This window comes from Canis lupus, chromosome 30 (genome assembly GCF_011100685.1).
Source record: "Canis lupus familiaris isolate Mischka breed German Shepherd chromosome 30, alternate assembly UU_Cfam_GSD_1.0, whole genome shotgun sequence".
Taxonomy (NCBI): domain Eukaryota; kingdom Metazoa; phylum Chordata; class Mammalia; order Carnivora; family Canidae; genus Canis; species Canis lupus.
The window spans coordinates 14,938,063-14,952,126 of NC_049251.1; the positions used below are offsets into that span (position 1 = coordinate 14,938,063).

At 40.2% G+C, this 14,064-nt stretch overlaps 1 protein-coding gene and 1 long non-coding RNA gene across 2 annotated transcripts in view; one reads left to right on the top strand and one right to left on the bottom strand.

The window, feature by feature from the left end:
- The window catches only part of FBN1 (fibrillin 1), a 223,186-nt gene that overhangs the window by 12,944 nt on the left and 196,178 nt on the right, over positions 1-14,064 (bottom strand). The window contains 10 exon segments of the mRNA NM_001287085.1: positions 872-994; positions 1,240-1,365; positions 2,982-3,188; positions 3,744-3,869; positions 5,836-5,967; positions 7,058-7,180; positions 9,026-9,145; positions 10,790-10,906; positions 11,558-11,623; positions 11,998-12,147. Of these exon segments, the coding sequence (NP_001274014.1) occupies positions 872-994; positions 1,240-1,365; positions 2,982-3,188; positions 3,744-3,869; positions 5,836-5,967; positions 7,058-7,180; positions 9,026-9,145; positions 10,790-10,906; positions 11,558-11,623; positions 11,998-12,147 (1,290 nt within the window).
- LOC111093353 overlaps positions 1-14,064 on the top strand; it is a 38,351-nt gene that overhangs the window by 11,801 nt on the left and 12,486 nt on the right. The window contains exons 4-5 of the long non-coding RNA XR_005381643.1: positions 6,119-6,186; positions 6,925-7,040. This is a non-coding gene — a long non-coding RNA (uncharacterized LOC111093353). The remainder of the gene's footprint in view (positions 1-6,118; positions 6,187-6,924; positions 7,041-14,064) is intronic.

The following is a 14,064-nucleotide window of genomic DNA, read 5'->3' on the forward strand; positions in this document are numbered from 1 at the left end:
GACACAAGAATGGAGCTGAGGGTCCTACTTCCCTCTGCTCTCCACTTTCACTCTGCCCCATCACTTAACTTTTCTTACTTTCCTTTTACTCTGACAACCCTTCATGGCGGAAACGCTCCAACATTTGTTCTGAGATCTGGTCTACCTTTCCTTCTCCAAACCCCTCATTTTCAAAGTTACCCTTAAGTCTGATAGTCTTGTGCTCTTCAGTCAATATGTGAAGCTCTTACTGTTGAGAAGATGTTTCTAGGAGTAAATTTACACCAACAGAATTTTGCAAAAGATAACTTCTAGTTGAGGAGGGACTGATTTCTGCATAGAGTTCTGCTGCTGCTTAATTCTTTGTGATACTTATGGCTCACATAAGATCATGGAGGGCAAGAGTGGTCCTCTTTCACAGAACAAAAACCTAGACAAAGGGTTTACTTAATTGGGCACAATGTCTTTTAGGCAGTAATTAATCTGAGGTAGGACAATACCAGAGACCTGGGCTCTGTAGCTGCTGAATTGATTAACTACATAAATAGAATAATGGAAAGCAGAAAGGAAGTAATATATTAGGAATCTGCTCCACCTGAGCCTTAGACCCCTGGCCCCACTCTGAGACCATCATGGGAAGCCCCCATGGATACCCAAGGGGTGGGTCATGAGGATGGAGGCTGCCACTGTTCCCCCAACCCCAATCTTCCTGGCCTCAGCCTCCATCCATCCAGCCTAGGAGAAGGGTGGCAGGGAGATTCCAGGGAGGTACTAACCCCAGGGAAGCACCTCTTGCCTGTGGCGAGCTTGCCTCTGGATTCTTCAAATGTACAAGGAACGCAAAAACATGCTCAGGAGACAGGTGAGAGGGTACAGGCAAATTTCACTTTACCTTTGCAGCTCCTTCCATCCTCCTGCAGGATGTAGCCTTTCGGGCAGGAACACTGGAAACTCCCTTCTGTGTTTTTGCAGATAAAATTGCAGGGTTTGGGGGCCTGGTTGCACTCATTCAGATCTATGATCAAAACGATACAGTGTGATTGTCCATCTATAATGATGATCAGTACCCATCGGGTCTAACAGAGAATTTCAGCTTTGAGGAAAGAAAAAAACTCTGTGTTGTCTGCAATCACTGTCTTATGTTTTCCTATGAAATTACAGGGCCTTTTAAGATGTTCAGTTTGAGGACTTTATATTTTTTTCCCATAATATACAATTTCCCCTCAGAATAAACCCAAACATCAAAGGCAGAGCACTTACCTACACAGGAAGTTCCAGTTATATCTGGAGTGTAGCCATTTTTACATAGGCAATGATAGGATCCTCTGTCGTTGACACACTCCCCATTTCGACAAACATCATGAATAACCTTGCATTCATCAATATCTGTTAATGTAACAGAAGTTAAAATAAAGACATTATGAAACATGTATGCAGGGGGTGACCTCACTATAAATACTAATAAACTGTGTTAACATCTCATGGACCTGAGAAATGAAACCAAAGGGATGACAGTGTAAATTTCATCTGTAATGGTAATAAATGAATAACTGCACTGGATGATAGTATAATAACTAATCAGGCTAGGGGAACACTTTAAAAATAATCAGTTTTCTATAGTTGTAATTTTCCCTTCTGGGTCCCCAGACATCTGTCTCTTCCAGGCATATCCGGCTCCTTGCTCTATCTTATGCCATCAACCTTGCCTCCTGCTGACCTCTCATAAATGGATCATAGCAGTAGACTCGTTTGACAAGAAAATGCCATTTTTTTTCTAATATTATATGTCCAAGATAAGGAGGGAGGTTTCCTTCCATTCTTTTTGCTGTAAAGTTAATCCTGAAAAATATCAAATTGCATACTACTGAGGAAATGGGACCAAACTTCCTTTGGTGAGGGAAGCACTAGGACTCCGGGCTGGATCTCTGGGCTGAATTTTCACAGCCTGATAAGGAAGAGAGACCCTTATTCACAGTTCAACCCCAGGGAGAAAGATCTGGTCAATATGCACTGTTGAGCATTAAAGCCACTGTCCTTTCACATCGTGACCCATCTAGCTCCCTACTGCTTGCTGGGGCACCAATGCCAAATGACTTCATAGCCTTCGATTGCCAAACAACCATATTATACCAACAAATGTTATTTATCCTAACTCTTCCAATTTACCCTGAAATGTAATTTTGCCTGCCCTCCCTGGTCTCGAGAAGCAGGTCTCATCCACCATCTCATTTTCACATCTTTGGAAGAGACATAAATTGCTTTTGGTCACCCCGTCTAATCCAGCTCTGTGTCTTTCCACATCCAGTTCTGTTATTCTACCTTTAGCCACGTCTTTCTAACATCAACACAAATCCTGCTTTCTCTCCTTTCTCCCCTCTCACTTCCAGTTCCTTCCCATGGAGCTCGAGAAGTCTCTCTCTCTGTTCATTTTAGGAGACTGGAAACAAGTGCAGTTTACTGGTGAGAACCACAGGCCTGGGAGTCTTCTCCAGAGCTACCTCACACACCCTGACAGCCTCCTCCATGTCTACCAGGTGAAAGCAGCTGGCACTTTTCCAGAGGCAGTTGTGTTTTAATTGCCAGTATATCAGCATTGTTTATATTTCTTTCATGCAGCATATTCCAGCCAATTTTATGAGTTAAAATGCATACTGGTGGACTAGTCTAGGAATTTAGTGATCATTTATTCCAAAGTTTATCTAAAAAAATTACATTCTGAGTAACCAATAACTGACTTATAACAAACTTCTGTTTAAAAAGTCAGGGATTCCTTGTGATGCAGAGGCAGGGACCCAAGCACAACTTTGGCAAGCTGACCTTGAACACCTAAAATACTATAAATAAAGAGTTTTGGTTGATGAAAACCATGCAATTCAGCCTAAGCCTATACTGTAGATTCCACATTCTCAACTGTTTTCCATAAAACAAGCAGATTCCCTGCAAGTATTTTTGGATCATAAGTGAATTACCTGCTTCACTTCAATCAGAATGAAAGGAAATACCTGCTCCGTTGGTCATAAATCCGCGGCCATGGGGGCAGAGTTTTTTGAAGGCCACAGTGCCCTGGAAAGGACAGATCTCACAGTGGGGGCCCCAGCCTCTCCCTCCATCACAGCAGCATTCAGACTTGGTGACAGGGTTCCTGTTGCTTGAGCCGATCTGACACATGTTTTGGAGCACCTCCGTGAAGCAGTACCCTTCCCGGTTGTCTGGAAGGGACATTATATTGCAAAGAGGATTTTAGGGAATTTTAAGAGCGTAACAAGGTACTAAGAATTTGGTTAAATATAAAACCCAAAAAGGATGTAACACTTTACCCTGGGTGAGAAGAAGCGAGAAGGGAAAGCTGGAAACAGCAGTAAGAGAGAAAGGATGACGTCTGAAGGAAACAAGACAAGAAATTCAGTCAGTGGCCTATGCAAGTTTACAACTCTCTCTGCTCCCAGAAATATGGAGGAGTGGTCATGCTATTGAAAAAAAGAGGAGCAGAAAAACACATGGAAACTGATCCTGAGCACCTAAAGCTTAAAAAGGCAGGGAGAAAGAAATTCCAAACAAGTGATTCATTGATACAATTAGCAAAGGAAGAATTTAGCTGCAGGGTGGTGCTAAGCCCCATGGGCCATCACGGTCATTAAGTCATTTCCAAAATATGAACCCTTCTCAAATTTTCACAATGTCTATTCTTTCAGATCAGAGATCTGGGCGACAAGCATCCCAGCGCGAAGGTTGGGTTGTGAAAGTATCCTGTTGTCTGTACTTACCAAGGCACTCATCCTGGGCAGGGCTGGGGGTGAAGCCGTCACTGCATTCACAAGTGTAACTCCCCCGCGTGTTGAGGCAGCGCCCATTCTCACAGATCCCCGGCTTAGTCTGACATTCATTCTCATCTGTGGGGTTTAATGGAAAGAGCAAGAACAAGAGCAGTCATCTTACCCCTTTGCACAAAGGATGGAGTCTTTCTTTTTTCCAATTTAGTTTGTGAAGAGATAACCTCTGAAAGTGGTTCCCAATTCAAAAGGTATAATAGAATATTCAGCAAAAGTATCCCTTCCTTCCCGCTTCCTTAGCCACCAAACTCCCCTCCTGGGAGGCAACCAGGCCAATGCCGGTTTCTTACGTATCCTTCTAGAAATGGATTTCGCATATACAAGCAAATATATATGTGCATGTATCTGTGTACTTGTGTTCCTCTGTCCTTTAAAAACATATTTGATGGCACGCTGATACACTTAAATGTAGATGGCAGCATTTTTTTTTTTTTTTTTTTAGATGGCAGCATTTTATGTACAGTTTTTCACTTAATAAAAATTAAAGATTTTCAGTATCTGTTCATATAAAAGATTCCCAAAGGATTATTTCAAGTGAAGGAGGAAAAAAAAAAGATCCTGTGTTACAGGAATATTATACTTCATCAGAATAAGTCTGTGATTGGTCAGTTCTGACCTGAGAGTTTGCCTAACATATTCTTCCAATTCAACATAGATTAGGTTTATTGTAATATTTCAACAATATTACTGAGAAACAGTCCAGTCTCCCAGCTTTAAAAAAAAAAGCATTAAAACAAACTGGAGGTTCTTAGAATGATCTGATGATTTTTTAGAAAGATTATAAATAGACTTGCTTAGGTACATGCCATGTAGAATAGTTCTGAACCCCCGAGGCAGGGATCTCATTATGAGAGGCAGACTTGGGAGATGACAGCTACAGTGCTGTTGAAATAGGCTAAAAATCCCCATCCCATGCTATCCCCTGATCAATTAAATCAGAATGTCTAGGGCGGGACCTGAGTTCTCCAAGTGATTCCAGTGTGCAACTGGGGCTGAGAACCACTGAACCTGGAAGAGCTAGTGTCCAAACACTTTTTCTGTGCTTTTAAAGTCTGTTCTTCAATTACTGTTTAATTCTGTATCTTACAGGGTTAGGCAGCAATGAGATTCTTAAGCTTCTTGGCTGATAGCATAAGATTTATTTTTCTGGTGTCACTGATCATTAAAAATCAACAGGAAGCATATGGGAACTTTCTGGTAATTTTCACCTGTATGGACTATCTAAACCAGAGGTTAGGAAATTTTTACTCTAAATTGTAGTGATATTACAGTATTACTTTATTATATATTGTAACTGTTTTAAGTTTTGCAGGCCATAGGTCTCTGTTGCCTTCACTCTATTCTGCTCTGCCATTGTGGCATGAGAGTGCCATGGACGATGTATAAATGGATGGTTACAGCTCCGCTGCAATATGACATTATTTACAAACATAGGCAGCAGGCTAACAGGCTGGATCTGACCCCTGGGCTGTAGTTTGCCAACCCAGGGTCTGGAGCTGTGATTTTCAATGGAGGCTTCACAGTACAATCACCAAGGAGGCTTTAAGAGATGCCAGTGCCTGGGCCCTACTCTAGACAAGAAGAGACTCTCTGGAGGAAGATCCCCTTAGTTTAGTGCTATTTCTGGTTCAGAGGGACCTGGCCTCTGTGCGAACAGAGTGTCAGAGTGTGAACAGCAAAGTTGGGTCAATAGAAAGACATTCCAGTATGGTGAAGAGAACTTACCCTGAAACAACAGAAAGTTTAGGAAGTAAAGGAAAGAAATAGAGGAGACACCTGCTGCCAAATCCTGGCAGTGAAATGGGCTGAGAACAGAGGCAGGGAGAGAGTAACAGTGCTCGTGGAACTCAGAGGTAATCAAGAGGCAAGGGGCTCTCTAAGGGAAATGGTGGCATGAGTGAAGTAGAGAGGGAAGATGGCTCTGGCCAAGAAGAACACATTGCCCACAGGGACTCAGAATCTAGGTTCCTTTTGTCACTTGTTACTTCTGACTTACTTGAAGCTCCTGGGGCCAGGAGTCCCTTACCTACGCAGCCCTCTCCATCAGGTCTCCGCTGATAGCCAGGCCCACAGATGCAGATGTATGTGCCAATGAGGTTCTTGCACTCCATCTGCTTCTCAGCACAGTCGTGTTTGCCCTCTTCACACTCATCCTCATCTGGAGAGAACACACAACCGCGAATTATAAAAGCAGCTGCATTAATTTCCTGTGTTTTAAGCATGAGATGGTATCAAGTCATCAGTTTTGATTTACACTTATTTCCATGTGAACCTGTTTCCTTTTGTACTATGGGTGCTGGCCTCCTAAGATGGGAAGGAGTCTTCTAACCACCTTTGAACTTGATGAAGAAATTATTCCCTGACAACCTCTTCAAAGGTAGGTAGCATGGCTGTTAATTCTTTTTGATGAATTCAACTAAAAGGGCCTCCTATAAAACTTTCATAATAATTATAACAGCATTATACTTACAATATGGTATAATTAACCACAAATTCCATTATAATCATTATAGTAATATATGAAATTTTATGTAATATTAATATATCTGATTTTATTATTATTAATATGATTAGAATAATTATTATATAATGCAAACTTTGGTTTTAATACTTTGAGGAAAAGACAAACATTCATGTATATCATATTCTCTCCTGGTTCTTCCTTTTCTCATTTCCTTTTTTCTGGCGTGCACAGGTCTTCTTTCCTTGTTGCCCTACTGCATTTCCCTCTCTTTATCTTTCTCCTTTACATGGTCTGAGCTGGAAAATTTGGCCTTATCCTGCATGTGATGTAGAGCTCTTAGGAAATCTGTTCACCTTCAATAAAAATCCTATTCAAGTCATCTGAAGAGAACAAGTAGCTGCTCATTTAAGACCTTGGAGGAGCAAATCAGTGCTCTTTCGGGAGCCCATGATTTATATAATTTTGTGTAGCAGAACCTAGTCCAGAACCACGTAATTGCAGGCATTCAGTAAGCATTTACTTACTAAATGGAAATTATTTAACTAACGTGGATTCCATATGCTATCCCTATTCTTGGAATATAACATCCTCAGTGATGGAGATTTTTTTAAAAAAATATTATTTAACTAATTTATTATTATCATACTATAGGCAATGATGATCCCATATTGTCCATGGACTATGGAAGAGTTCCCTGATCCCCAGTCTTTCTCTACTAATAGAAGCTTTGGAGAGACATTTCCCATGGTAGAGTGAGAGCCCCCCAGGTAAAATGATGTCTCACCTTTGCACATCCTTCTATCTTCTCTCAGAACATATCCAGCGGGACATTTGCATTCATATGACCCATAAGTGTTTACACACCGGAAAGCACAGAGCAGAGGATTCTGAGCACATTCGTTTATATCTGCAGCAGAAGGAGCATGGAAAATAATGTATCATGGGCATCAACCAAAAAAAAAAAACCCTATTTTAATCAAAAGTTGAAATGCTTCATTGTCATCAATATGGATATACCAAGCAATCACTGGTTTCCAAAGAATCATAAAATGAGTTGGCTTTTTTATAATTGGTATAGGGAAAATGATCAGGTGTCCTGGTTCTCCTAGCATAGTTCTCCTAGCATAGTCCCAGTTCTGGCTTATTGTCCTGGTATAAGTATTATTAACGTTATCTAGATGGATGAGAAATTATAGACCACCCTACATATAGGGAGCCTTTCTGAAATTCTGGCTTTGAAGTCTCAAGTTGATCACTTGCCATTCCCTGAAGTCACATAGGGTGGGAGTCAGTTTTACCCCCATTTAGTCAAAACAATTGCGAAGTCAATTGCAATCAGAACAGAAGCAGACCCACCCAATACTGTTAAGCAGCTCCCCTTCCCCATATAAAAGAGGGTCCTGTAAAATAACAGTGATTCTTGTGCCCAAGCAAATGGTGTTCTGAATAATTTTATACTTATGGAAAGTTTATACTGATGTCCAAGTCGTGACCTTAAATAGCCATGACTTTGCTGTTAATAGATAAAAGTGATTTCTACAGATTTCATAGTTTGGAAGCATCCAAATACATTTTGGAAAAGCAGGGTTAAAACAGACCATCTTGATTATCATGTTTCTAAGTCCAATGATGCTGACTGAGAACATCAGTGAAACCCTGGCTTTTTTTTTTTTTTTTAAAGATTTTATTTATTCATGAGAGACACACACAGAGAGAGAGGCAGAGACACAGGCAAAGGGAGAAGCAGGCTCCATGCAGGGAGCCTGACGTGGGACTTGATTCCAGGTCTCCAGGATCATGCCCTGGACTGAAGGTGGCGCTAAACTGCTGAGCCACCGGGGCTGCCCGAGACCCTAAATTATATTTAGTCATAGCCTTTAAAGATTCAGCAACAGCTAGGACAATGGGTATTGATAGGACATATCTCTAATAAAAAACTCTCTTTTCATTAAAGATGTATCTATTATATATTGGTGTGTGTGTGTGTGTGTGTGTATATATATGTGTTGATATATATGTCCATTATATATAGATATAGATGTCCATTCTATAGTTAGATAGATAGATACGTCCATTTTTATCCTTCACTTTCACCTCCCTTTCATTCTCTTTTGTGACCAGTGGTCTGGACTTGAGAGTGTATCAAAATTACCTGGAGGGCTACTAGGCTCCACTCAAGTTTCTCATTCAGGATGTCTGGGATGAGGCCTGAAAATCAGTATCTCTAACAAGTTCCCAGGTGATACTGATGTGGCTGATCCAGGGACCACCCTTTGAGACCCACTGTTCTAGACACTCCCTCTCCTTCCCTTCTCTCCATACATCTAGCTCACTAGGCATACTGATAGATGCTTACAGAGCATAGGCAACTCTTTTGCTGTAATTGTCCCCAGATGGCTATAGGATGTTAGTAGTTATGTCAGATGTTTCTGTAAGTAGAAAGGAAAAAGTGAGGGAACATGGGAGATGAAGAAAGAAAAAGAAGGGGAAAATGGAAAATAAGAAGGAAGGTAGCAAACAAGACAGGAGTTCTATCCAAATACTTGCAGTAGGGAGACAGCAAAAAGAACTCTGCATATTATGCAGTGTAATTTGTGCCACGAACCACTTCCACCTTTTTCAGGAGAATAAGGGTATGGCCCATTAGGCCTAGATGTTCTTTCTTCTATACACACTGAGTGGTATTTAATATCAGGTCCTTTAATAAGACAGGACCAGAACATGTAACCAACTATTCTGCAAAGAGGCTTACCTTCACAAGTCATCATTGGACCAGGCTCAAATCCCTCCTCACAGGTACATTCAAAACCTCCAATCACATTCTTGCAGGTTCCATTTCCACAAGGATTGCCCACAGAACATTCATCAGTATCTGCAAGCAAGAAGTATTCAAGACATTATGAACTAAGAAAAAAATGGACTTGGAGTCAAATAGTACCTCTCACTCTATGGGAGCACTTTGATCAGTGGCATCTTGTTTTATCTTCATTCTGCCTTCGCAAGAAAGGAGTACATGTGTCTTAACTCCACAGATTGATAGCTATGAATTTTGACCTGCTAAGTGGCAGTGGCACTAAAATATCTGGGCTTCCACCTCTCAGTGTTCTTCTCCATGAGCTTTTCCAGGGTCCTGTAATAAATCTACCAGGAATAGATGCTTCAAGGGTTAAAACAAGGCTTCTCTCACAAGTCAAAAGTTTTCACTTACATAAAGCTAGAAATACATCTCCAGTCTGGCCTTACATTACATCATTCTCCAAGAAGCTTTAAACATGATGGATCTTTGCCAGACATAAAATAGAAGACTAAGCTTACACAAAACAAGAGACTAGAGGTTAAGCAAAATTAATACACTGGATAAAATCAAGATTCAAGAAGATTTTTGTTGATTCTGTTGAAACCAGATGGTTTACATCAGGCAGAAGAAAAACTAGAAAGAAATATGTTTAGGGTATGATCTCTGTAAACAACCATGGAGAGAGGACAAGTTTTACCAAAGAGGTCTAAAAAATATATATACCTCCCAACCCATCCACCTAGAATATACTGACTGTTCTTCTGACAAATCACTTGGGGAGAGTATCTTCCTTTGGGAAAGGGAAATTTTGGGGAAATAATAGTTATCTTAGTTCTCTAGGACATGGAATAGTAATGGACTATGATCGGGGTTATATCTTCTGGTGGGTTCTGAGTCAAAAAGTGAAGGCAAGAGGCTGTTGTAGACAGACTGCATGAGAAGGCTCATTTAACATGCACATAGAGGCACTAACTGAAGATTCCAGAGAGAAAACATTAACAATTTTGCTTTTATTCTGCTATGAAATTGCATTTCACTGTCCAGAATATTGCATCTCTTTTAAGTCAATAAACATCACAGTATCACTGATTTTTAGAGCTGCAGGGTAATTACGAATAAGTCTATTTGCATAATATGACATTCTAAGGCCTAGAAAAACTAAGGAACTTGCTTATGCTTCATGGTCATAGCTGTGGGTGAAATTTTAGAGGAATAAACATAATACTTGGATTCAATTTTGAATTATTATGGATCAAGAGGTCAAAGGTCAGACATAGCCATTCTTTGAAATTTTAAAAAGAGCAAAAACAAGAGGAGTTTATATTGTGTACATAGCTTTCACATTACTGAATGTAATAAAATCTGGATAAATGTTTTATATATTGAGAGAATAAGATTATGACCATTTATCTTTTAAAAAATTAAAAAAGTATATGATAGTTTTTCTTTCCACAATGACTTCAGATATGTCTATGGTGTCTTCCTCATTAGACTGTAAGGTCCATGCAAGGAAGAAACATGTTGGCGTGGGTCACTGCTGTAGCCACAGAGCCTAGGACACAGGGAACTCAACTACTACTGCAGATAAATAATGCATGAACGAATGGACAAAACTTACTTCTGTCCCAATCTTGGTACTTACACTTCCTAGTGTGAATGCTCTAGAGCCTAATTTCTAATTTGTAAAATCCCTATGGAAGAAACTGATCTATTACTTACCTACACATTCATTCCCTTCCAGAATGTAACCAAAGGGACACTCGCAGCGGTATGAGCCATCTGTATTGATGCACTGCCCATGTTTACAGACATCAGGTTCTTTGCACTCATCCATATCTTACACAAAGGAGAAAAAAAAATAGTGAATAACAACGTATTTTTTTCTTTTTTAATTCATGAGAGACACAGGAGGAGAAGCAGGCTCCATGCAAGGAGCCTGATGCAGAACTTGATCCCAGAAATCTGGGATCACGCCCTGAGCCAAAGGCAGATGCTCAACCACTGAGCCACCCAGGGATCCCACAAGGTACCTTTTTTTTAAACAAAAAGGTAAACTATGACCATTTCAGCATCTAATCAATGAGATATCTAATATTACAATACAATATTACCATACAATACAAATAATATAATTGGTATCCAAATGAAAAATAGGGCGTTATTTTCCAAGATGAATGTGGAGAAATAAGAACAGCTGGAGGGGCACCTGGAGGTGACTCAGGTGGTTAACTGTCCAACTCTTGATTTTGGCTCAGGTCATGATCTCAGGGTCGTGAGATGGAGCGCACATTGGGCTCTACTCTCAGTGGGGAATCTGCTTAGGATTTTCTCTGTCTCTCTGCCCCTCCCCCTGCTCATGCTTGCTCTCTCTCTCTCTCAAATCTTAAAAAAAAAAAAAAAAAAAAAAAGAACAGCTGGAGAAAAGGCAGGGGAAGAGGCTGGTTAAGAATATAAAGAAATGCTGAGAATCTTATGGAGTCCACTTACCAACTGCTGAATCATCAGGCCCCACAATGATGCCACTTCCATAGGGACAGATCTGGCGGAAAGCCTCTGTGGCAGAGATGAACACTTGTTAATAGATACACCAATGGCAACTGGCTAGGGTGTTTCCCACACAGCGTGTGGTGGCCAGATGGCTACATGCTGCATGTATCATGAAACAATGAATGAGACAAGCCCAGATACCAGGGACAGTGAACAAGTCTCCCAGTGCTGGTATGCCTACTACTTGGACAGCCATGGTTAACAGCACACTTCAGAAGAAAACAACTACCCAGCTCATGAGTTAAAATTATCTTATTAATATTTTAGGTAGACTTAAAATGAAATTGTCTTATTTTTCCTGAAGGTCTACATACGATTCTTATTCCATGGCCAGTCTGCCCTATGACTAGCTCAAAGAGAAAGGCAGATGGTGGACATACCATCAGGTTCGGTGGGGCACAGCTCACAGGGATCACCCCAACCTTCTCCCTTCAAGGCACAACAGCATTCCTGCTTGGAGTGATTTCTGGATTTGGGTGATGAACATTTTCCTCCTTCAAACTTAGCATAGCAGTAGCTCATTCGCAGATCTGCAGCATAAATCCAGGAGACCCTTTAGATGCTTTCTTACTACATCATTACTGTATAACAGTAAGTAAGAAACAGTCTGTCCTGTTAAATGTGTTTCCTTTTCATTACAATAGGATGACTCCATAACATAAGTCATCATGACAGTAACTCAGCTCAGATTTTTAAAGTCAGAGATAACTTTTATAGTAAGATCTAATGAATACATCTGTGTGGCTTTCATGTTATTTCTCATTTTAGCCAATTTTCCAAAATAACCTAATATGAATAACAAAATCCAACACTATCACATTTCAAACCTGACATCATCAGTGACTTCAGGGTGGAGACATTCAGAAGTAGAACCATTCACAAGACCCCTGCATTGACAGCTGTGTTTGTGTTTTGGATAGCATGTAGCAGGCATACTAGGTTGAGGTAGACCTCCCAGTTCTGGTACTTACTGTGCTATCACACTATGTTATTTATTTTGTGTCCCTTAAGCCCTGAAACCAAAACAAAACCCCTGATTCCAGGCATAGGGTAAATAAAGACGTGGCAGTTTTGTGGACTGGCAAAAATATGACAATAATGGCCATTCGCTGAAGCAGCTACTGATGTAATTGTTGTCCACAAAATGCACGTGGGGCTTTCTGCAGATTTTATACGCATGTGCACATGCACACACACACAAGATACAGAAGGTTATTTAGCTCAACAGAGAAAAGGTAAAGAGGAGGAAGGGAGATGGGTGAATAAGAGGCAGGATAATCTCTCAAAGAATGTATTTCTTTAATATCGGTTATTTTTTGGTGACTCCAATACGGAAGATGGGATCTAGTTGCTACAAAATTCTCCAACAGTGCTTGACATAATTTTGGAAACTGACTCTTCCATTTCTTATAGAGCAAATTGGGTGCCTCTAAAAAGTGAGCTCATCCAAAACCCTGGAGTGTTTTCTCTCAAATTTGACATCCAAAGCCTCGCAGACTCCTCTCTAGCTACACAGAGACTAAAATCTGCAGGTTTTAAGGAAATGCTTCAGTCATTTTGTACAATTCCCCTTTATGATCAGGTATGCTATCTCCTATCACTGTTTCTCAACTCTAGGTAGCATATTATGACATATTATTATAGCTATCTATGCATTTCTGCTAAGACAATTTTACAGCTTTTATTTCATGACAAAGGAGACAATATAAGAATAACTGAGTTGTCAAAGATCACAAAAGAAACATTTTTGTGAATTAAGTAAAAATAACAATCAATGAATCATATTTACCAGGGTCTAGTAAGTCAAATTCAGTTGGCCTCCCCAATGAATCTGTTGTTCACCTTCTTCAACTGACTCTTCCAGATACATTTTCTTGCTAGTTTTTACCCTCCTTTCACACCTGTTATAGCTAGGACCTAACAGGCACAGTGAACTGTCTTCTGAAAGACAAGTGCAATAAAAGCCAGTCCTTGTCCTGTGGTACGTCTGCCATCCAAATATCTATTTTGCTGAGAAGTTTCAAGATTTAACAGATTATAGTTTCTTGAAGAACACTTTTTGATTTGCCTTGTTCTTCAAGTTCATTGTCACAATGTTTTGTGTTATTTATATCTATAACTGTCTTAAGGTATAATTCAATGACTACTCACAAAAATGTCTCAATATATTAAAATTCAGTTGTCTGTTGTTTTCCAGCTTATGTTTCTTTTAAATATAGATACATTCTCTTTTCCTTTCATCACTGACCCTGCTCCATAAACCAGCCTTGTCTCCCCAGCACCAATCTACCATCCCACCTCCTGAAGAAAAAATCTAGCCATGACATAGGCTCAAACGCATGAAGCTTACAGTGAGCCTAAGTGACAAATTTTCTTCACTGAAGTTTGTAAGGGGAATGGCCCATTTACATCTGTGGCCTTCAGGTGCCAGGATTTGTTCACCTGAG